At 43.0% G+C, this 25338-nt stretch overlaps 1 protein-coding gene across 2 annotated transcripts in view; it reads right to left on the bottom strand.

The window, feature by feature from the left end:
- LOC127597572 (PDZ domain-containing RING finger protein 4-like) overlaps window positions 1–24996 on the bottom strand; it is a 117985-nt gene extending 92989 nt beyond the window's left edge. Inside the window, exon 1 of one of the 2 annotated variants that reach the window (XM_052060696.1) lies at window positions 24379–24996. In XM_052060696.1, the coding sequence (XP_051916656.1) occupies window positions 24379–24717 (339 nt within the window). In that variant the 5' untranslated portion in view covers window positions 24718–24996. The remainder of the gene's footprint in view (window positions 1–24378) is intronic. The other variant, XM_052060697.1, reaches the window with a different exon arrangement.
- Between the last annotated feature and the right edge of the window lie 342 nt (window positions 24997–25338).

Below are 25338 nucleotides of genomic sequence, written 5' to 3'. Positions count from 1 at the left end.
TAGAGAAAATATGGTAATTGAAGCGTAACAACCTCATCTAGGTTCCTATTCATTCACAACAGCAAAACAAAAGCACATAAAAAGATTAACCCTTGTGTCAGCTTTTAGCAGCAAAACAGTTTTGTTTGCAGCCTTGCCAGGTTTTCTTTCTCTGAAAAAAAGATGTCAAGAGCTTCCATTCCAGTCAAGTGAGTTAGAGCTAATGGTGCTATTGTTGTAGGTCTACAGTTAGTCTTTTTGCTATGGCTAAGGTTTTAGTGAACTGATGCCATTTTAGTTCATGTGTGGTTGGTACTGTGGCTTGGGAGGCCCAATTATCATTAGCAATGGTCTTAATTTTTAGCATGGCTCCAGTTTTGTTGACTACGAGTGCTAATAATGCCTCCTTATTGATTAGCTAGATTTAAAATAGGCCCAGAGGCTACTCATGCGCTTGGTGGCTGACTACTGCCCGCTGGCAGTAAGGCACCAAGTAAAAGTTTTTTTATTTTGTTTTTCAGTAACGATAGAACTGCTAGCGCTTTAGCAAACCATCGACTTATTAAGCTAAAGCTAACGTTTTACTTAATTGCACCTTTGTTGAACCTGATTGTTGGCGTTTTATGCTAATCAGCATGGGCAACGGAAAATGTATGCAATCATAGATTGAGGAATAAAAAACACAAATCAGACATATATTCGTGAATGAGGAACTTGCCGTTAGATTAATCAGAAAGGAAAATGACAAAGTCAGACGGTAACATGTTCCTGGGCTCGCCGAAGAATATGTTAAGCCAGATCGAACGCAGTCAATGTTTCATGATGCAAATAAAGGTCTGACTAACCAACAAATGAAAAGCAAAGCTCAGATGTATTCTTGAAACCAGCAATCCACCTCATATTTAGTTTGCTGTATGGTTAGTGCTCCTGACGAGAATATAAATCTTTATGGTTCTCCAGGTTTTCTAGATAAATAATTTTGGCTACAACAGTGAGTGTTTTAGCTGCAATGCCACGTTTAAAGGTCCGACATTTGAGCACGTGAAAGAAAAAAAAAACATGTTCCTGTTATATTATTGTGTGTGAGGTATTTTGACATTCGTTTAATGTAGGAATTTAGTTCTATTCACATGTTTATGTGTATTTGTGTTGGACCTCAGCCTTTGCAGTGTAATAACTCTGTCATGGCATGTATGGCTCCTATTAGACATGCAAAACCAGGCCTCCCATTCAAATACATAAAGGGCAGGCCAATGACATGTTCATTGTAAAGACAAGCAGTATTTCTGCTGACATTTCTAAAGAGTTCGTCCTTTAAATTGCACTTCTTCGAGGAGAGCGCCTGAATGCAGCTCGGTCTGATGAAACGGTGGCCCGAGCGCCGTCTGGTCGCTATCTCAGGTGACGCCCCCAGACGACTGATAACGAAACTAATTAAGGGCTATGAGCTCGAGAGAGAGTCGGAAGATTCGTTGGGACGGAAATGAGGCGGCGGGATATGTGCATCTTTAATGAAGGTGATGTTTCGAGGCAAATTGGATCATTTAAAAAAAAAAGCGGGGGGGAAAACGTGTGTTGGGGGCATGGTGAAAAGAATTCGTTTTTACTCTCTGGCGTGGACGAAGAAGAGGGACTGACAGAATCATTCTTTACATTGATTTCAGAGGACACGGAAAAGGAATGGCTTCCATCAGTGGTACAGAGGGCGAACAAAGACTTTTCAGTGGCAGGGCCTACGAGCAGAGATAAATGCTTGACTGAAGGCTATTCTCCCAGCTGTAAGACCCTAATGATCTGCGGCCGTCACACCGCCATATCTCTTGTGCTACATGAGGCCCAGTGACATACATAACACCCGGGTCCATCGCTCAGATCATAGCCATATTTCCTGCCGGTCACTATTATGGTGCCCCGGTAGGGAAAATGGGAAGGAAGCGACAAAACGCAAGGATTGTGGAGTGTTAGTGTAATGCGAAGAAACCCTGGCAAAAAAAAAAAATCAAATAAATCGCATTTTTCTCAGCATAAATGTGGCATTATTTGTCGACTGGTTAGCATATCTGCCTCACAGTGCAGAGCAGCTCCATACGGCTTTTGATTACTTGGTGTTGTGGCGAGCGTGAATTAGACCACACCATTTGCATTCCGTTGATGCCGGGTGGATTTATTACATTATGCGACGAAAGAAAATAACTCCTGAGCCATGTTTTCACTCCCATGTGTACCAAAATGTCATGGGGCCCACGCTAGGCACATTGGCCACAAAAACAAAACAAAAAATGTACTCACAAACAGGGGCCAACGCAATGTATCTCGCCTTTGACCGAGTCAATGTTTATATGTTGTTGTGTTTCTGCAAACAACACATTGATCAACTAACCTCACTGTAACGATGGCAGGCTGTTCTGGCCCTGGGACGGGCCCGCGATACCATCAGCATTAATGCGAGCAATCCAATCGACCCAAAGAGGATTAATTATGTTTATCTTTTAATCCACAAAATGGAGCGGTGTGCATTCCTCTTAGTAAACAGCAGCAACGCTCCTGGGCCTCCGGTTCTGTCAACAACAAGCAGGGTGAGCACTTTGTCAAACAGCGAACAGCAAAATGAGCTCCTCGTGTCATGGCTTTTTAACTGCCGACACCTTTGCCCTCCCTCCGCGCTTGGAATCTGTAGCAAGCCGCTGCGGGAGAGCAAATTAGACTTGCAATTACCGCCGCTGTCATTAAAAATAAATAAAAAAATAACCCTGGCGAGGATATCAAATGAAATACAAATACGGGCGTTAACCACAACCTTCAGCACAAGCATCCTTATTAGCGTTGCACGCTCACTGCTCTCGTACGAGCCGGCAACCAAACGCCGGTGGCCATTAAAAACATATCCATCTCAATTAGACGGTGCATTAAGGCAATCCCGCGCGAGGAATTTTCTATGCCTACAACTCCTTTCAGATGCACGACAAAAACCTGGCACGGGGAGGTAATGAGCCCGGTGCTCCACAGATGGTAGATATGCTCAAACTGCCTCCGATAGCCTAATTAAAAAGGAGTCCAACATAACATCCGTATCGATTATTTTGCTTCCATGTGGCGCCACATGCAGGTGGAAAAAAAACGTCCATAGTTGCCGACTTGTTTTCCATAGGAGGGCAAGAGTATGGCCTTCCACATCAATTATCAAACAAGTTAGACGTGTTATAGGAAGGAGGAGACATGGTGAAATTCTGCCCTCGACTCAGTGTTATTCGACTTTTTGTTAGCATCATAGCTCCACTTCATGTAATTTTATGCTGGTCAAACAACCCGTTTCTAAATGAACTTCCACATACTTCAAAGCACATTTTTTTTCCCCAGGAATTTATTTTGTCCTCAATGGTACTCTATTCGATAATACGCGTAATGGGTTGAGCAGGTGATGAGTATAGACTCGTTTTCATTTTGGAAACAAAGATGAGGCGCATCGTTACCACAGAAAGAATGGCGGGTTCGATAAAATGTATACAAGCAACTTAAGGATCTCGAAAATTACAAAAAATAAAGTTAAATAACGTTACCATATGGAAAGTAACATTCTGCTCCTGATGGGATTACAGAGTGGGAGGAAGATGTTACAAAGTGGTCCATCTTTACTTTCGTTGAAAAACCTAGCAAGGAGGACTACATCTTCATAGCCAACTCTACTGGCATCACAATTTGAGCAACATAGCCCGCCAGTCTGCTTTTTTATTTTGTTGGTTGTTATATTACAAATTGTTGTGATGGCTATCTCGGCGGGGGATACTTTTAAATTGCTGAGTTGTTCTGGGATGCCCAGGAAAACATTACAAAGTAAGGGCTTGAGTTACATGGAGCTCGTGTCATTTCAGCTGAATGAGTTAGCTACCAGTTACTAGCTAGTAGTTGTAACAAACACTTTGCCATTATTCCAAAATTCCTGACCAGTGACTCAACATTTCAAGACATCGAGGTTAAGCTAAACCAAACGGCCACAATAACTTACCAAATATGAAATGAGCACCACAAAACGCAGGCATTGTGTCTTCCGTCCAATCTGCGCGCTTAGTAGCTAGCATCCACGGGCATCTCCTATGTAGATTGGTTTCCTCTTTGAAATCAAACAAAAATTTTTGCGCCTTTCTACTCCGATTTGTACACCCGTTCGTACACACCACAGCATGTTGATATAGTTTGAAACTGTTCAAAAACTATTAATTCCATGCTAAAAACAAATGCAAAAATTGATCTAAAACACACACGTGCCCCCCACTCCTAATTTTGAACAGTTTTTGATGACTTTTGACTTTTGAACGGAAATATAATATAATAAAAATATAATATATAATTATATATTATATATAAATATAATTATTATATATAATAATATTATTTTCACTGAACTGAATCAAACTGATGCACTCGACTCAAAATTGGCTGCCTAAATTACCCATCATATTGTGAATCATGCTAATTCAGTATTAGAAAATATCAATGACGACATTGTGAGCTTGTCATTTATCTTGCTACATGCTGTAACAAATAAAGTATAGGTAAAGACATAAATGGACTAATGTGTATTGGTTTTAGGAGGAAGCCAAACAGATAAAATGGGTCAAAAATAAAATCTAGACATTTCTCCTCAACAACAACAACTTCCATAACTACCTGCCGCAGCCCACCAAGTTGGCTGCAGGGGGGTCTCTCGGTAATGGCTACCCCTCCAATGTCTCCATCATCGTGGAAGGAGTCATCCGTCAGTTTACTGACATGCCACCTCGGAGTCTGATGGATGGGGCCCATCGTTGCACTTGCCACCCTCCTTTTATGTGCCCGGCCAGGCCGATCCCTCTGGGCCGGCCCATAGTCAAGCAGACCACACTCTTAACTTCAATGAGAGCTCCGACCCCAACCTCCGGTCATGTCTAATGACAGAAAATAAATTGTTGGTGTAATATACTGCCTGAATTGCCTTTGTTTGTGAGAAATATCAGGCCTCCCTGCCGGCGGAGTGCGCCTTCTTTTCTTTGGGAGATAAACATCTCTTGTGATTGATTTGATTGTTTCTTTCACCTTGGAAAAAAAAAAAAAAAACAAGCACCAAACTAGAAGTGGCGTCTGCCGTCATACTGAGATGAACGAGTCCACACGGTCCCAATCTTCTTGAGGAACAGCATGACCTTGACTTCTGATCAGTTGCAACCACGCTGCTTGGATTCGAGTGTCTTTCTCTGCATGACTTAAGTCTTATTTCATCTTCAACAGCTGACAAACTCATTTGGGGTATTAAGGAACTATGTGAGGTTTGCTGCCAATTACCTGTGAAACTGGTTGAATCAGAGCCGAACTAATATCCAGTCGACGGGGATTGCAAAGGAGTGTTAAAACTTCCGATAAAAGTTTTGCAAAGTGTAAACTACGTCCAAACATTGTTAATATGGCCTCCCGAGTCTCGGTCTCCAAACATTCTAGTCTGAGCTCCTTCCTGAACCTGTAATCTCAGCATCTTCAACGCCGCTACCTCCAGCTCCGTCTCCTGATCATATCGACCCGTGTGCCCAACCACACAACATTGCTCGTCTCACCATCGATCTCGAACCCTTCCTCTCAAATTAACTTTAATTCCCCTATCGACTTGCGCTAAACTGTGTAGTTGTACCCAAGTTGTGGTGTGGACCTTTTCAAAATGTTTATAATAATAATAATAATACATTTTATTTGTGGGCGCCTTTCTAGAAACTCAAGGACACCTTACAACAAGCAGTTAAAATCACGAGTACAATGTTAAAAAACTACATCAAATAAGATAAGAAAAAATACAACAAAATAAATAAATAAAACAATGGCTTTATGGTCTGAGTGAATAGGCTTGTCGAAACAGATGTGTTTTGAGGCGGGATTTGAAATGTGTTAATGAGGCTGTATTACGAAGGTCAGCGGGGAGTGAGTTCCATAGCTGGGGAGCAGAGCGACTGAAGGCTCTATTTCCCATGGTGACGAGGCGAGCAGGGGGGACAGAGAGGAGGACAGAGGAGGAGGAACGAAGAGAGCGGACAGGCGTAGGAATATGGATGAGGTCAGATAGGTATGGAGGGGCTAGGTCATGAATGGATTTGAATGTGAGTAGCAGGATTTTATATTGAATGCGGTGTAAAATGGGAAGCCAGTGGAGATGTTGGAGGACAGGTGTAATATGGTTTATGTATGGCGTGAGTGTGATAATGCGGGCGGCTGAATTTTGGACCAGCTGAAGCTTATGGAGGGTTTTTTGAGGGAGACCAAACAGAAGGGAATTACAGTAATCGAGTCGCGAGGTGACGAGGGTGTGTACAAGTATAGCAGTGGACTGAGGAGTGAGAGAAGAGCGGAGCCGGTGGATGTTTCGAAGATGATAATATGCAGAACGAGTGATGTGGTTGATATGTGAGGTGAAGGAGAGGGTGCTATCAAGGATGACACCCAGACTCTTGACCTGAGGGGAGGGGGAGATGGAAGAGCTTTTGAAGGGAATGGAGAAGTTGTTTATTTTGTTTAGATTGGATTTAGTGCCTATAAGGAGGAATTCAGTTTTATTGCTATTCAGTTTGAGGAAATTTGAGGTGAACCAAGATTTTAATTCCTGCAGGCAGTTGGTTAGGGAGGATGGTGGAAGTACGGTATTAGGTTTGGTAGAGATGTAGAGCTGGGTGTCATCCGCGTAGCAATGAAAATGAATGTGATGTTTCCTGAAGAGATTACCCACGGGAAGAAGATAGATTAGAAATAGCAATGGGCCAAGGACAGAACCCTGAGGAACACCTGAAGTGAGGGGAACGGGGTGAGATCTAAAACGTTTGAGCTGGATAAACTGGGTGCGGTCAGAAAGATAGGAGCGGAACCAGGAGAGGGGGATGCTGGTGATGCCAATGGAGGAGAGTCTGTCGAGGAGGATGGAGTGAGAGATGGTGTCAAAGGCTGCACTGAGGTCAAGCAGGAGGAGGATGGCGAGTGAACCGGAGTCAGCAGAGAGAAGAAGGTCATTGCATATTTTGAGGAGGGCAGTTTCAGTACTATGGAGGGGACGGAAGCCAGATTGAAATTGTTCGTATAGCTTATTGGAGGAAAGATGGGTGTGAAGTTGAGCAGCTACTGTTTTCTCTAGAAGTTTGGAGATGAACGGAAGGTTTGATATGGGACGAAAGTTGTTCAAGTCGCAGGGATCAGAGCCAGGTTTCTTCAGTATGGGAGTGACAGCAGCAGTTTTGAGATGAGATGGTACAATGCCAGTAGAGAGGGAAGTTTGAATAATGTTAGTGATGAGAGGGGAGAGGGCCGGGATAGAAGCTTTGACTAAAACAGTAGGGAGAGGGTCAAGCTGACAAGTAGAGGATTTGGACTTCTGGATTAAGATGGAGATTTGGTGGACAGATGGGGATGTGAATGCAGAGAATAGGTGGGTAGGAACCGGGGAGAATGGAGAAGGAGGGTTAGGAGCAGCTGAAGGGGTGAGTTGCTGGTGGATAAGTTGGATTTTGGATGTAAAAAATGAGGCCAGAGTATTACAAAAATCAGTGGAATAGAGATGTGAGGGAAGAGTGTCAGCAGGTTTAGTGAGTTTAGAAATGAGTGAAAAGAGTGATCTGGGGTTGCCTTCATTGGAACTGATTAATCCAGAGTAGAAGATTGATTTGGCTTTGGATATTGAGTCCTTGTAATGGAGAAAGTGGGTAGTGTACATTTCTTTATGAATGGCGAGTCCAGTTTTTCTATATAATCTTTCAAGTTGACGGCCTTTTGATTTAAGTTGTCTGAGGGTAGGGGTAAACCAGGGTGCTGTTTGGTTGAAGGAGACAGTTCGGGTTTTGAGTGGGGCCAGGATATTGAGAATGTTATGGAGAGTTGTATTGTAGTGTGTCAAAAACTCATCTGTTGTAGAAAGACAATCAGTACTGGGGAGGTTGTTGATAAGTGATTCTAAATTGTCCGGGTTAATGTCCTTGATTTTACGGAAATGTATAATGCGTTGTGGGTTGGATTTGAAAAATGACAGGTTAACATTGAATGAAAGCAATAGATGATCTGTGTATGGGAGGAGATCGGTTTTACAGTTTGTTGGTGATAATCCAATACAGCAGATCAAGTCCAGAATATGTCCTTTACTGTGTGTGGGAAAGTTGACATACTGTTGAAAACCAAAACTGTCCAGACAGGAGGTAAAGTCTTTGGTAAGTGAGTCATTGATATTGTCCATGTGTATATTAAAATCTCCTAAGAGAATCACATTTGGTGATAGTGTATACAGATGAGTGAGGAGTGTAGTAATGTCAGTGATAAAATTCTTGTTTGGTTTTGGTGGACGGTAAATAGTGGCAATCAGTGTGGGAGTTGATCCAGAGAGCTGTATAACAGTCGCTTCAAAAGATAAAAAAGCAGGCACATTTACAGGTGCAAATTTCCAATCCTCGCGCAGAATCATCGCGAGGCCGCCTCCCCTCCCAGTCGTGCGCGGCACAGCGTGATAAACAAAGCCCGGTGGAGTAGCTTCATTAAGAGTACCATAATCATCTGGCTGCTGCCAGGTCTCAGTCAGACACAGAATGTCAAACTCACGGTCTGTCAGGAGGTCGTGGACGAACTGGCCCTTGCTCGTAAGGGAGCGGATGTTCAGTAGGCCAACGTTGACAGGAGTGCAGCTGCGAGCGACCGCGATGCTATCCGACCTCGGGACGCGTGTCAACACAGAGGCATCCGCACGGCGTCCGGTGTTCTTCCGTGGGCGGCGAGCGGTGGACCAGAACGACCTGATGGAGCTGGAGTTGTCGTATTGATAGTTTCGGCGTGAGCCCCGGTGAGTGCACCTTCGCCGGGGCACGTAAAGGATGTCCGGGTGTTGGAGCAGAGCAGGCGGTGGTGGACCGTGTTGATTAAAGTTGAGTTTGAGCTCAGTGGCTGCATATTGGTGAAGCGCTTCCAATGAGTGGTGGAAAACACACAGAGCGAACCAGCAGAAAGCAAGCCACTCACAGCTGATTGACATAGCCGGACCGGAGTAATGAAGTCGGGAAGCGGCAACAGTTAGTGGGTAAGCTAGCCGCTAGCCGCAACTCAACGACAACTCAATGACAGGTAATGACAGTTCGGCCGATCGAGTGTGGATTGATCATTGTTCACTCGGTGACCATAAAAGCAGGTCGACATAAAATATGTCGGCTATAAAAGATAAAAAATTGACATGAAATGGACTTAAAAATCAAAAAATCACGGGGAGTAGCGGCGTCCAAAATTCGCCAGCGTTCACGTTTGTAAAAATAAACATTGCTTTCAGATGGCGGGGAAAGCAACTGACTATCGCTGACCTGAACTGAAATGACAAGAACTTGGGGGTTTGCGCCACCAGAGAAGATGTAGTATGCTACTTCTAAAAGGGGCAGATGTGGAACTAAACCTTCACCATCCGGTTTGCCGTCGGCATTTTCCCCACAGGTCAGTCATTTCGCAAAAACATACCGTATTAGCACACCGTCATCTAACAATAGGCTAGCCATCCATTTCGCCGTCCAAAGAGCTCTTCTGCACCATTAATCCAAGACAAGGGGAAGTCAATTAATTAGCCATCGGCTGAACGATCGTGTTCATTATGTCCGTGTTTCCACCTCGCCACCTTGTATTCAACTTCCACGTTGAAATGTAAATTGCGGCCACCATTCCGTCTTGTTTTGTAGTTTACCTCACAAAATCTCTTTTCCGTGAATATGTTCAACATTCAAACGATGGCGGTAAAGAAGATGGTGACAATCATCATTAAAACCATTTTCTCCTATTTTCTCAATTGCTCTGCATTGGTCAGATAACATGTAAGCAATTTTCCCGCAAATGTTGCATGCAAACTCCCTGAGCATCCTTTGGGCCTCGTTGAACAAAATTAGACCATGTACACGGCAGCCAAAGCAGTATCACACCTGTCCAAAACCTGAGCTCATAAGTTACATGCTGTCAATATTTTACCCAAAATAATAAATAGATGAATTAATTAATTAAAAAAAATTAACTGCCGACATAAAATACAGCCAATTATTGAATAGAGATTTGAGGCCAAGTTAGTCACCTGACCTCTGAAACGCACAAAATAGCATTGCTCAGTTACAGGGCTCATAAATGACTGTATTTTCCGCACTGAACGGCGCACCTAAAAGCCTTCCATTTTCTTAAAAACTCACAGCGCTCCTTAACATCCGATGCACCTTGTGTACGGTCATTACGGTAATATTTTGACCCCAAAATGGCTCCTTGCTTGAGACATGCTGACAACGCAGAGTTCAAACTTAAGGCGATCGATTACGCAGATGAACACTGAAATAAAGCAGCTGCAAGAGAGTTTAACGTAAACCAGTCAATGTTAGAACTTGCTGTTGGTTCAGTGTAACGGTGTCACTGCTTTATTAAATTTCAATATTTTCCATGGGGTGCGTTTCCTTGAGCGAAGCTCCATCTAGTGTATGCATTGTGGATTGAGTCTTATAACGCGGTGCGCCCAATGTATGAAAAAAATTACAAAATAGGCCATTTTTAAATAGCAATGCGATTTATCCATTTTGTGTTTATATTGCACTTAATTGAACGGTGTTTGTTGTTTTTTTTTTCTTCTTTCTTCTTTCTGCCTACATTCTTGCTGCTGGAGGCTGTAAATTTCCCCAGTGTGGGACAAATAAAGGATATCTTATCCATCGAAGGTGCGCCTCATAATCCAGTGCGCCTTTTAGTGTGGAAAATACGATATGCCCATTTTTGGACTTTCTGAACGGTGCGGTACTGAAACGATAAGGGAAGTTGGAACTCGGGGGTGTCGTCGATGTTTGTAGATGAAACTAAACTGGAAAAAAAATGCTGTGTTGAATTTACTCTATATCGTTTCATCAAGTGGCTGCACAAAATAAAACCATCTAGATCCAGGTACATTTTTTTAAGTAGATTTAGCATCAGCTTCTGCCACTCTGAAAGTGTGAGGTCATGGTGAAAAATTTTCCAGCAACGTCTTACATTTGAACAAAGTTTACGGGCAGTACGTGAAATCTCATAGGAGAAACAAAAAGTGCATGTCTCGGAAAAACAGTTGGCCTTCCACCCCCTTGGAACTCCTAATGACTCCCCCCCCCCCCCCCCCCCCGCGGCAAATCCTGCTCGAACTCGGCTGCGGCTTACAGTAGCCTAATAAAACCTTAAGTGAGCAAAAAATGTCTTTCATAAAGCGTGACGGTTTCAACAGCTTTACTGTCTTGGTGCTGGCCGATGGCAAAGCGGCAGCGTTTCATTGGCACGCAGTCAAAGTCTCTCATCATATGGCCAATAAAACTTTACATGCCCCATGAAATCAACTATTTATTGCAAATGTGGTAACACTTGTCAAATGTGATGATTTTTTTTTTTTTTTTACATATGAATAAGTGCATACTTTGTTGAAACTATTTCCATCTTTGGTGCCATATTTCAATATGACGTGGTTAGTGAGACAAACAACTCAAATAATTTCAATTTCTGGACGTTGTTTGGAGCATAACAAAAGCTCTCGCTTCTTTAAGACGCTTTATCTTGCAAACGGTGGAGAGTATATTGCCTACCTGGACCATCTCATCGACAGAAAGGTTGTGGTGCAGCCAGAACAATAGATCAGAAGCGTTATCAATAAATAATTACATTTAAATGTCTCATAATGAGTTGAGTTTGCTGACTGGGCCGATGTTTATGACCTCTGATGAAGCCGTGTGCACTAAGCATCCATAATCCAGAATGTCATAAAAAAACTGGCCCCTTCATGGCTCTCGGCGGTCTGCCTGCTATGAGGACCGGCGTCCTCCATTATACACTGACGACATCGACAAATATATGCTAACGCAGATATTTAACTTTTAAACGCCCCGATGCCTCAACACACAAAGGTTTACTTTTAGATGGAAAAAAAATATGATTCTAGTGTAAAGGTTAAATATGATATTAACACATGAGAGAGCGTTTTTGGAAAAGGCCAGGCGGGACCTAATCTCGAGCAGTGATTCCCAACTCGTGTGCCGCGGGAAATAATCAATTTTTACTAAGTTGGTGAGAAAATTATTTATTCACAAATCATGTACCTTTGTCCATCTATCTATGCCAGCAACCTATAGTGACAGAACGAACTAATAAATGATCTATTCGATGGCAAAAGGTTTGGAATTGACATACGTCAAGTCAACTTGAGTGTCAAATGTGCTACATGTGCAACATACAGCACAGATTAAATTATTTTCCTCTCAACCACAGGAGAGAGAGGAGCTGCTGCGGGTGCCCGCGTATCCTCTTTTGGTAAGAATTTTGTTTGTCGATGTGCCGTGCAATTTTTCAAACTCAAAAAAATGTGCCTTGGCTCAATAAAGGTTGGGAGTCAGAGTGTGACTGGTCTGACAGCGTGTCATTCACATCCAGTTGGAGCCTCACGAAATATGCTGAATCCATTGTCTAAATTGGCCGAGACTGAAGAATTTAATTGTTTTTTTTAAACCACAAATATGACAGGCTGCAAAGTCAATCACATATCTTCGAGAATCTAATTTGATAAATGGTACGAGTGGAGTCAACCACAATCCATACTTCCCAATAAATTGACGAATGCATTCTTCCTAACTCAGTTGCTGCCTCTGTGAACCATATTTACAGTATATGCCAGGTGTGTACCGTAATACCTGCAAATAAGCTTTTCACAAATGCTACTATTTGCATTTTTTTGCCTTTCCCAAGCTATTAGCCCGAAAATTTTACCTATTCGCATTTCTGTGGACTTTCTACATTGCCAATAGATGCCTACCGCACAATTTAGAATAACCCATTATTTAATAGATTTTCTGGCCATTCAGCGTTTAAACTTCAAAAGGTGCTGTCCATAAAAGCTTCTTTTGGCCAGGACCCAAACGCCACCTCGGAAACACACTTCCCGTCTAAATTACATATTTGAAATTGCATTTTAACGCAGTGTGTTTTTGTGCCTCCCACCAAATGCACTTCACTCCTTCCAGAACCCTGACATGAAGCCACGTGTACCACGGCAAAAACACATGCTGTTTAATCCAAATGTGTTTGACACAAAGGTGACGGAAAACACTCCTCCAGGTAGGCTGGCCTCTTATCGACACAGTTGCCTTCTTAATTATTCATCATCGTGCGTGTGTGTGTGTGTGTGTGTGTGTGTGTGTGTGGGATGCTGACAACTGCGAGTCTTTTGTGAACTGATGTGTGGGATACGACATGCAGCAGGTGCGGCGACGCCGCTGCACAGCAGGCGTCCACGCGAGCTGCACCGAACCCGACAAGGGTAAACACACACACACACACACACACACACACGCACACGCACACACGCACACACACACACACACACACACACACACACACACACACACACACACACACACACACACACACACACACACAGACGTGAGGGAGTGTTGCAAGACATAGGGGAGTCACTTTGATGGTGTCATGCAACGAACGTCGGAGAGGAAATGAAAAGACAAAAATCACCGACTGTAGCTCATTTTTATGCTCCCTTGCCAGGCAGCCTGTGAGACAACACGCTGTCTTCCTTTTCCATCACACCATGGGGGCTGCGGTGATGGCAGGTGACAGGCCAAGTACGTTCTGTCACGTCTTGATGTTCACTCAAGCCCTCCTCCCTTTTGTTTAATCACAACCTTTGGCGGTACCCCGACGCATGAGTACGACCGAATAATTTATTGGAATCAAATCAACATTGCAACGCAGCGGAATGCAGTTTTCAGACCGCAAAGGCTTTTGGGGATTAAAATTGAAAAAATACATAAAAATTTCGGTTGGCATTCATTAATGGAGTGAGAAAAAGCAGCTAACATCACAACAAGCAGCCATCAGTTCATATCGTTTACCTTGAGTTTTTGTGCCGGCATTTTTATTTCATTTTGGTGCAGGCAGTTTACCAAGTTTTAGTTTTTTAAAAAAGTGTATGCTGAAAAGATTTAATATACCTTACCTTGACCAGTGTAGTTTCAAAATCCTGTGAACTTGAAGACATTCATCATGCTCATACTCGATATTGGTTTCCGAAAGTGGGTGTGGTCACTTGTGTGCGGCGGGATTGCATTTGACATACACAGCTTTCACGTTGAAAAACTTTTCAGCGTTTTATAAGGTTATTGCCGCGCTCCAACTGAGAAAGCATGAAACTATAAACCCATAAAAGCCTCACTTCTCCCCACAACAGAGATAAAGCGGGAGGGGCCTCCAGAGGCTCGCTTAACCTTTAGGCAGCAAAGCATGTCTGCAGCAGCGTGATTAGGGGAGGAAACATCACATTACCTGACATCTCCCTTCCTGTAATAACAGGTCCCCCCCAATTTATGAACACTATAGAATCTCACAACAGGATGATAAGGTCACATCTTCCACCATAAATCCAAATAGAACCTGGAAGGATGATAGAATCCATCATTGCTTTCCAAAAAAAAGATGAGAAAACAAAATTGTAGCTTTTACCACAGCGTCTGCAGGCAAAGTTGATCAATCTGAGGATTTCTTGGATGCCCATAAGGTTAAGAGTTCTTTGTTCCCACTAAAATTGCAAACACTGGCATCTCTAAAAAGGAATGCCACAAGTGTCTACTCTAGGTCCTTTCTTGTTGAATAAATCAGGCACAAGCTAAAGTGATAATGAAATGTCTCAGATCACAAAGGTGATAACAATTCAGAACTTTTCTTTGTAAATTGTCTGAATGTCAAGAAATGGTGTCCCTAGGATGAAACGGTAACAAAAAGCAAATAGGATTCAATGAATGAAATCGCTCATGATAGCAGGAGATGTCTTATTTTTGGCTATACCAAGACATTGCTGCTATTGTTGGCATGCAAAGCACTGTTGCCGCATGGGGTGCGTACACGCACACTCTGCCACAAGATTCTGAACGTCAATGTCCATATACATCAAGTGTATGTGACGCTTGATGCCAGTCTCAAATACAGATGGCCCTTGCGATATTTTTTGTCGACCGGAGGGAAGCGGGGGGTGAATAACTTTTGCTGATTGATGCAGTACAGTACATGGCTTTCGTGTAATCTCAGAAATTCCAGCATCCTTTGGGAAAACTTGCAATATTTGTGAACCAGGGCGCAACTGGAGAGACCACAACAAAAGCTTACCATTGCCGAGCAATCACAGTTGTGTTCTTTGAGTTCAAATTAATTGCGCCTTTGTTCATGTTTAGTTTTCGGGGATAACATTAGTGTTAATTGAATCTAAGCATTCACGCAATTAAAGCTCAGATGAAAAGAAACGAACAAAAAAAAAAGATTCAGACAGCAGAGCCAAGAGTGGGTGTCATGTGACCACATCTAGGTGTCACTCTTGGCGACAGGGGGAGGGATGAGAAGATAGGTTGAATAATAACAACACGGCTCTCTTCGGAGACCTAACGCAGAGTAATGAAAAGGGACGCGCAGATCAGTAGACAAAATAATTCTGCCATGGCTCGTTGACTTCGGAGATGCGCCGCAGCGTTCCCCACAGACGCAGATTATTTTTAATGTTTTCTCATCTACTGCTGGAACCATCCTCTTTCTATTTGCAGCAGGAAATGAGCATGTGAACAAACACAAGATGTTGGGAATCACTGTCGTCTGACTGAGTTTTGTTGTTTTGTTTTGTTTTTTTTTTACTTATGCCCGTATTGTACGGTATTGCCATAGGTTGCAATAGCTTTCCCTTCTTCAGCACTCAAAGTATTTGCGTCAATCGTTTTGCCTCCGTAGCTTCAAAACGTGGTCGGCTGTACGCCACAGCCCTGTTTATACCAAAGCCGTGCGAAATTATGCTCAACCTTAATACAAGGCAGTAATATATGAAAGATAGATGTGGATTTGTCCAGACGGCAGCCATCGATCAGCAGCGAGACTCGCACACCGTTGCCGCGCCGAGCGTGCGAGCGTATACACAATGCGCGTTTGTCTCCGATAACGCGGAGGACCACCGGCTTTAGCTTAAGGCACATCAATCAGTAGGCTATCCAGAATCCGATCCTCGCAACACCCCCCCATTGGACGTGGGCTGAGAGTGTATGAAGAACCCAGCGGACCCCGAGGAGAGCATCCCGGAGACGAGTGCTCTACACAGAGTAAACAGACTCGTAAAACCCACATCGAAGAGCCAATTATGCCAGCAACCTGACATCTTGTCGTAAAATCTACAGCAGGTCGTAACTATTGGACAGAGCGTGAAATACAGCCAGTTGTTATCGCCGCCCATTTGCGGCGATTAAAAGCCACCCAGGAGACCTGCGGTGCCGGGTAAGGAGGGCATTGTGAATGCCTCGCCTCATCATATGGCACAGCTCCGGGAGGCCTCCGGAGAGATCCGCCAGTGCCAGGCCAGCCGCCGTGCAAACGGCTGATTTATCACCGGCCGTCCGCGGCTAATGCACCAGGCTCTCCAGGTTGGCCCACATTAATAGAAACCTGCTTTATTATCACCCATACTGGCATCCAAGACTCAGCAGCTTGTATTATTCATAAGATCCCCCCACATTTCCTCATCCAAACATGAGATACATTATGCAGAGTGCAAATGCAGGTCTGATTCATGGACTTTTTCTTGTGTACAAACATGCGCATTGATAAGATGGAGGGATCTTTGAAATACCATCGCTTTAAAATGCAGGAGAGGGGGAAGGAGGCCGTGGGATGGGGGACAGATAGAAGCAAACTGGCATAAAAATTCTATGAGCGTGAAATCAAAATGATGAATCACGCTGCCTCGTCCTCAAAAAGGTAGCTAAGTCAAGACAAAGAGAATGGCAAATGATGAAATCACTCCACATTCAATACGGGGAGGGTGAGAAATACGCCGCTTACTCTCGCCGTCTTTGTGGATTTCCGTGCACAAAACAAAACAAAACGAAAAAACACTGACTGATGTGCAGCGGTCTCCCCATTTGTTCCAGCGGGTATCGGCTCGAGCCAATTCTGCCAACCCGGTAAACAATAAAGCTGTCTGACACAGCTTACAGGCAGCGGTTTGACTCTGACATTGATTGCGCTCAATACGCCATTCCAAGACGTACAGTATTCTTGTCACCCGCAAAACAAAAAAAACCCTCTCAAATTGTTCTCATTAGCAACTTGTGAGCATCTGACGCTCTTACGTCCAGTGCTATCGATTCCACTGCACAGCAGAACTCGACAGCTATTTGTAGTGATGAGGGAAGACAGCGACAGCCAAATCATCGCTGGCATTCATTAGGAGGGGAAAAGGAGGAAAGCAACGAGCGAGAGTCCATAGAAAGTTAATCAACAGCTGCCGCCGACTAATGGGAGGAAAGCGAATTTGTCTCAAGGTTCTCCCGGGGGCTCGATCGGGCCGGCGGAAGCTTTTTCCAACGCCTTAACAATCATTGTTTCCCGATCAAGATTCAGAATCGTGCGTCTATCCAGCAAAACATTTAATGATCCGACCAGTCCACTCAGCATGTTTATGTTCTACGTTAGGAATGAGAATGAGAACTACAGAAGCTTTAAGTGCGCACTTGCTAATTTCTTTTGAGTATTTTTTACATTTCTTGTCAGTGGGTAGAGTCTTTCCCATTTCAAGTTAAGTTGGATACAGCAAGATGCAATAAGAAAAAAAAAAATTGAAAACAAGCAGTGGTCAAAGGGTACCCTACCAGAGGATGCTGACCAGCGCAGTTTGTACTTAACAAGACCCAAAGGAAGCATCCGTGATTATAAAATTGTCTGGTGGAGGAGAACAGGAGAGTGGGTAAGAAAACAAGAGCAAAACAAATAAAACGGTAATGACTAAGCTTGGCATTTTATTGTTGAGTATATGAGAAATTTCCACTTGAGGTTTATTAACTTGCTTGTTCGAGATTCTTGCGGCTCCCTTATTACTTTATGTATATGTGCAGCGTTGTCATCAAAGGCGTCATCAAATGGAGAGTAGTTTTTGTTGGCGTTTCAATCCCGAGCAGTTTTATTATACAGAGGTTAACGACATTTTATACTTGTCTGACAGTCATGTCCCGATTATGGTTTATTAGAGCCGACTTTAGGAAAGGGCGCGGTACACCCTGGACTAGTCGCCATTCAATCGCAGGGCACACACATCCATTCATTCTCACATCCACATCTGGGGTCAATATAGAGTCTTTGATTAATGGACCAACCATGTATTGGGAATGCAAGATGAATGTTGATGTTCAATAACTTGACCAAAAAAAATAGATTGAGTAAGGTGCAGCATTTGGTCCTACCAGCACGCCACCTTGCAACCTTGTTTGGAAACGACCTAGTGAGTGTTATCCGCAGTGTGGCTTTCCTGCCACCTGGTGGCTAGACGACATCATTACACTTGATACATTCTGGCCAGATGAAGTGGGAGGACTGTCCACCTAATTCAAGTGCGCCTGCATCCCACATTGAGTTGCTCCAATGCCTTAATCTTCTGCTCAGATTTCTTTTTTTTTCCCCAGCAAAAAACTTAACGTGTGAAAGCCTGATCCAATCTGGAGCGCCAAGGCCAGATGGAGGTCTCGCCACCAACACTGGTAATCGTAACCTCAACAAGCTGACTCGACAGCAACGGCTGTACTGCGATCCAATAAATCTGTCTCTCTGATGGTAAAATAAGCACAAAATGCATGTGCAGCACGCAACAACACAGCAAAGAGGAGTTAGCGTGAAATGAAGCGGAGAATGACGACGCACTGCCCTGTGAAATCACACTTTTCGGCCCCTGATCTCAAACGGTGTGCGACCGAATAACAGTGAAAACAGAGCTACGGGCTGTCGACATCAAAAGACTGTACACTGTGAACATTCTGGTTCAGACATACAAATTGTATCTGTTCTTGACAGTGTTTTGTTCCTACATGGGAAACATTATCCTAATATGTTCCCAAGTTGGAATGCGTTGTAGTCTATTAATTAATGTACGGTAATATAAAACAATCAAATGAAAATGAGGAATGAGGGCAGGAAGAGCATGTCTTCTTTTGAGCGTGACCATAATTTATGGGACCGCATTGAACAACAAAGGGCATGTGTAATTTTGGGCTGGGGAAAAAACAAAATCATCTTGATCCAAAAAGTATGTTTTGAAAATTATTATTTTGCAATGCATGGAACCAATTTTCTGTGTTTCTATATGGAAATTTGTTGCTCGGGAACGTACACGTGTGAAGAAGAGTTGATCTTGCCTGCCGCCATTGCACTACGATGACTAAGCTAGCATAAGAGCTTTAGAATCCCCAATTACCGAATTTTCCACACAATATGACACACCTAAAAATGATTCAATTTTCTCAAAAGTCGACGGTGCGCCATATCATCTGATGCGCCTTATAGTGCGGAAAATACGATCATTGATAGCCAACCAATGTAAAAGGATTCATTTGTGACAGCCCAAGTGCAATTTTAAAATTTAAAGAGAATACTAATATACAGCTTGTATTAGTGAGTGTAGTGTAAATGTTTTGCGTCAAAATATCACAGGCGGATTCATGTGTAAAGCTTTGGCCACAAAAGTGAGTACACCACCAAGTGAAAATCGGGCCCAGTTTGCTATTTTGACAAATTCAAAGGACCCAGAAATTAATGGTTATACAAGCTATACTTTACATTGTCGCCAAGCGTCACGACTTCAGCGTTGTCCCAATCAAGTCCGAATCAAAACTTGATTTACAGAATGTCCGGTTTCTACTAACTTTTTTGAAATACTGGATTTGAATGACATTTGAAGCGACCAATGACATTTCCATTCCACGTCGGAGTTTGCACCACATTCGTACCTCACCTAACTTCAAAGTCTCCGTGCATGGAATTGCCAAGTACTTAGCAGAATTGGTACTCCATTTCCGCTGAGACCGTTTTTGTTTCTCTGTAAAATAAAAGGACAGCAAGAGCAAGCCGGCGATTCCGATGAAATGCGAGAAAGGGCTCAGAGATTTGAGGCTTGCTGTGATTCTGTGGCTTGGCAGGCGCCTGCAATGCTCGTCTTTTCTAATACCCAAGACGCACCTGGCTTATTACACAAGTTTATCCCTGCCCTCAACGCCTCCCTTATGCCCTGGTCTACCGCTATACAATTACTTCTCTTATTCTAGAGTCTCCTCTCTCTGCACGTACTTAATCCTTCCTGTCAACAAAAAGCGAAGCGGCCTTTAATTCAGCTGCAGATGAATGTTCATACGAACCCGGCATTATTTGACCCTGTACGATCCTTTTTTTTTTAACAACCCTCTTACTGGGTTACTAAAGGGGCTGCGAGAGGAGATTGTAAAATTTGGTTCAAAAGAAATTAAAATTTTCAGCCAGGTTTCTAGGTCGGGTAATGAGTGGAATGCAATCAAATAAAACATGAGTTGTCCTCATAATGTACAGGAACAGCTGTCGTCGGGTTATTACAGTAGTGCAATGTTTTTAAAGATTCTGTCTTTTCTTTTCACTTTTTTTTCTACTAGGTCACACCGAGCCACGTTCCTTCTTGTAGGATACCAGAAATGGAAATAAAACATTGCAAACAAAATGCAAGCAAAAAGTAAAGATATGTGGATAATGGGCATCCTGCCCAGTGAAAAAAAATCTGTTATTCTATAGTTTAAACCCCAAATTACCCTCGCTACCATTTAAATACATTCTAGACACAAACCTCAAAACCCAAAAGTGCTCCGTTACGGTCACCGGGAGTGATGGTTGAGTGTGCTGTACTGCACAATAAAACATATACGTGGTTGGATTTGTGTGTCACAAAATACTGGGAGAATTGTTGTCTTTTGTTCTTTCTTTGTTAAAAAAGAAAAAGATTTCCTAGCTAAGTGCACAACAGGACCCCCCCCCCCCCCCTCCTTGCCCCCAAAAACGGCTGCTGTTATTGTCCAGCACCGAGCAACCATATCCAGCAAATGGTTCTTGCAAAAGGTGTCGTGCCGATGACTCAACTCCTCGCCACCCCATTGATGGAATCAGATGGCCGAGTTGTGTCACGGGGGGGAAGCAGTGCCACCTTGTGAGTATTCAAAAATGTCAACGCGCCATAAAAGAACCTGGTAAGTGCATCAAGTCAACAAGACCAACAAGCTCAGCTTTCCCTGTCTGAGGTTAGTGAGATGATGGATTGCGAGTCACCAAGCGCCTCCTGCATCTTGAGTTTTTTTTTTGTTATAAATAGTAGATATCTGCAGCATATGAAGTGAGTGCAGAAAAACAGCAAGGCTTGTAATTAGCATTCTTGAAACCGTTTTGGTTTAATTTTTGATTTTTTTTTCTCATTATTCTTAGATCGAATGAACAGCCACGCCAGGGGTTCAGCAAACTATTTTTAAAAAATTCAAATAAAAGCCAAATGTTGCAGGATATTCAATGCATGCTTGGTCATTTAAAACATATACATCATACATAATATATAACGTGGCTTCCACGAATGCTAATCAATTGTAGAACCGAAAAGCTAATTTAGCAACCACAATTTACAATAGGCGCACCCCCGCCCCCCAAAAAAAACGTCACAGGCAACACGAACGCGCCTTCAAAAACGCCATTCAGAAATTCATTTCAGTGGATTTTATTGTAAAACTTGACACGCGTTTCACAAAAGCAGTGACCAAATTACCCAGAAGGCTTCTCGCTACGGCCACGGAGGTCTTTTCACACATTTCTTTTTCACACCTTCTGCCTAAAACAACAGAGCAGCGTGGATTCACGGAACCCAAGGCAACCCCAGCATACGCCGTGCGCAAACTTGCATAGAAGTATTTGACATTTGAAAGCCTCTCGGCGCTCGGCCTGTAAAAATCCTGATGTCAGCAAAATGTGTTATTAGCCAGGAAGAGCCGCACGCTTTGGAACAACACATTGTCGGCCAAACCGACGTCTATGAAAACGGGGGGGCAGCGTGAGGTTAAACGCACCGCTAAAGAGGTGAGGGGCAGCTAACTCCAATTTGGCCAGAAATAATTTCATATCATGCGCATTCATGTCGGCTAAGAGAGACTTTGAGCGCTTGACGTGTGCGCGTGTCAGTTGAACTGGAGTGGAAATAGGAAATAGTGAGCCGGGGCGGGCCCCCCTCACGCTTGAAGGATAAACAGCTGAGATGTAAATTCCCAGTGAAAGGACAAACGGAGCAGAACCGGCGCAGAGACGTTTCCAGGGCCCTCAAAAGCAGGGACATCGAATTCTCAGCGGGTGACAGCAGATTGTTTTGTTAGCAACCAAATCCCAACAACTGTCTGAACTGTCAACGGCTCCACAGGAGTCACTTTGAGCTGATTTGACTCTGATGTGTTGGCTACTCTGCAAAATCAACAGAAGTCTTCGCTTGACTCGACACAATAAAGACCTCGGATAATTTGAGCGATCTTTTAATCTTTCATTTCAACTTTTCTGACCGTCTTGTGCTAGCTGTTTTGTAAAATCGGAAAATTGCTTGCTTTTGTACCGTGGCAATAATATGCAAAACACTAACCAGCAAAAGGAGTCAGAAACCCAGATTAGCAAAATTTTAAGATGAACATTTTATGATCTAAAAGACACAAGTTTGTTTCTGAAGCATGATGGGGGTCATGTCAAAAGCTGACATGCCACGCATGATCTCCATCATTCTACAAAAAAATGACCCAAAAAACACTGACAACACAACTTCATCACGAGAGAAAAGCGGAAGGTCTTCGATTGTCTAATTCACCTTCCTGAAGAGGAGCCCGAAGAGAGAAACCCCACGAAACACAGAAAAATTGATCGAGGCTGTAGTAAAGGCCTGGAAAAGAGCCCACAAGCGTAATTATGCTCACAACCGAACAATCCAGAAGAACAAAAAAGCACAATGCAGCAGGTATTACGACAAGAGACCAATTTTTGCACACTAACAAGTAACAATCCAGACATTGGTATGTAATCTGCAGAGGGAAAAAAAAAAACATCCCCCAAACTCATTGCACATACATTTGGATGGATGCCGCTTGTTGGGTTACAACATGCAGGCTTAATCTTCAAAGTCAATATTTAGCTCAAGCCAAGTCAGCAGTCAAAAAAATTGAATGAAAAGACATCCAGTCCAGCACATTAAAGAGGCTGAAAGATTTAAAACGGCAAAAATAAACAATGGTGGGAAATGGGTTAAGACTCATGATGTGAGTAGGGAACTTATTCTAAACAACTCCTCTTCAAAAAAGGAGGAAATTCCGTACACTTGTGAGCGATTTGTTAGGTATGCACATACAATCGACAGCAAAAATAGACTGTGACATCAGTCCTTAGGATTGACAAGTCCAGGAAAATAGCACCTAAGACGGTTTCTTAAGGCCACGCTGGGTACATTTGACATCATCAGGCAAATTGCACTGACCAACTCAACTTTACAAAGTATTTATAGAGCAGTTCAAAAACAACCATTCCAAGCTGCACCAAGCCAAGTCCCCTATTGAAATTTTTGTATAATTATTTTTTTACATTTTTTTAGCCATAATGACATGTGTCAATCAAAACAAGGCAGGCCCTGCTTCCGACTAGTTGACTTGTAGACTTCACGACTACACAGAGGTTTTGAGCATGTGAGTGGATAGTTTGGGGACAGGATTCCCCGTTTGGCCAAGTTGTACAAATATTACCTGTCTGTCCCACTTAAAAAAATCGAATCAACGTCAAGGCTCAGTCATTATAATCAAACTACATTGATTAAGTTTCTTTTTTCTTTTTTTGCACAATACAGCTAAATTTGAGCTTCACCAGTTAGCATAGCAGCTGATGCTGCGAGCATACATACACTCTGGCTCAAACAAACATTAGCATTTTGACCCACGAAAACAAATCACGTGCATCAACAAATTTTGCGAAACAATACCAACACTTCAAATTGTCTTAAGCTTTAAAAAGCCTTTTGTGTGTGCATGTGTGTTACCATGTCCCTTTTTAAAAGGAACTCAAAATAAATTGAATACTTTTCATTGGCTTTGGATTTTGAAACTAGTTGTCCATCAATTTGTTGTTTATATGTAATGAGAGGAGATGACGAGACAGTTATGGTTTTAAAGTCATAATAGCCTTCAGAGGAAAACCAAAACTAAAACAAACAACAAATGAGTCCGACATCCCTGCGGTAAGCAGATAACCCTACAATTGAATCAATATTAAAATCTAACTTTCTTCGTTCTTTTTTAAAATGATGTATTCAGCAATGTTTTTAAATGTTTATTTTTCAGCTGCTTGGGTATACTGTATGTAACAGGGTTTAACCAAATATATGAAATGAGGAATAAAATATGTCATTTAAAGTGGGGATGGGTGAATCAAATTATATGACGTAATCGGTTTTGCTTGAGACTATTCATTATGAAGGGATCGATCTATCCTAAACATTATGAACTGTTGACGCGGGCATACCTGGTAATAGTCAAAGAGCTGCAGTGCAATGCTGTCCATGTGCACTAAACACTGGTGGAGCCTCCAGAGTTGCTCCCCCGGCGGCTGCACACCCTCCTGCCTTAACAGCCGAGCTCGCTGCGCCCAAGTGGATCTTCTCCCCTCCAGGGCGTCAGTCAGCGCGAGTAGCTGATCCACGCAGTCCGCCCTCGAGGCGTCCTCGCCGGGTAGAGGCTGCCCACTTCCCCGCCGGCACCTCCGGATGGTCCCCGGTTGCCTTTTCGTCTGCGGTTCCATCCTTTCATCCGGGTTCGACTCTGAGCGGTTTTGTCGGCAAAATGTGGAGCATTCGGCGCACATAGTTTGTAGTTTTGCCTCGAAGTTTTTTACTCGGGAAAAAGTTCGAGCTTTTACTCAGGAAAAAGTTTGGGCACACTGGAAGGTTCGAAAGTGTTCGCAGTCCAGCCTTGGAGGGAGGTGTGTGACGTCATTGCATGGACTCACCTTTCACCACCCCGCTGCTTCACTTTTTGTTTCATCTTTTAATAAATCGGCATAATTTTTGTTGTAACTTCGTTAATATCACATCATTTGAATATATGGAATTAGATTTGATTTACTGTAAACTAGCCGTTGAACTCGTAGTGTACTAGAACAACATGGTTGAGTAGACTAACATAGGTAAAAAAAATGGCAGCAAGGGCCCGAGAGAACAGCTGACATTTATTTGAGGCTAATTTGAGACAGGTTCAATGGTCGCAGGTGTGTGCTGACTCCCATTAAACAAGGGCTTACACGTGATTGGTTCATTTTGAACCCAGCAACACGTCTACACGTCTCATTTATAAGATGTGCATACTTGTGCAACCACACTATCTCAGTTATTTTTTACTTTGCAGCTTGAAGATTTCTTTTTTTCCAAATTAATTTGGACAGGCTAAAGGTGGACAAAGTTTTGAAATGTTTTATGTTGGTTTTATT

This window comes from Hippocampus zosterae, chromosome 3 (genome assembly GCF_025434085.1).
Source record: "Hippocampus zosterae strain Florida chromosome 3, ASM2543408v3, whole genome shotgun sequence".
NCBI classification, from domain to species: Eukaryota; Metazoa; Chordata; class Actinopteri; order Syngnathiformes; family Syngnathidae; genus Hippocampus; species Hippocampus zosterae.
The sequence above is the reverse complement of the archived record's forward strand: the minus strand, read 5'-3'. Positions and strand labels throughout refer to the sequence as shown.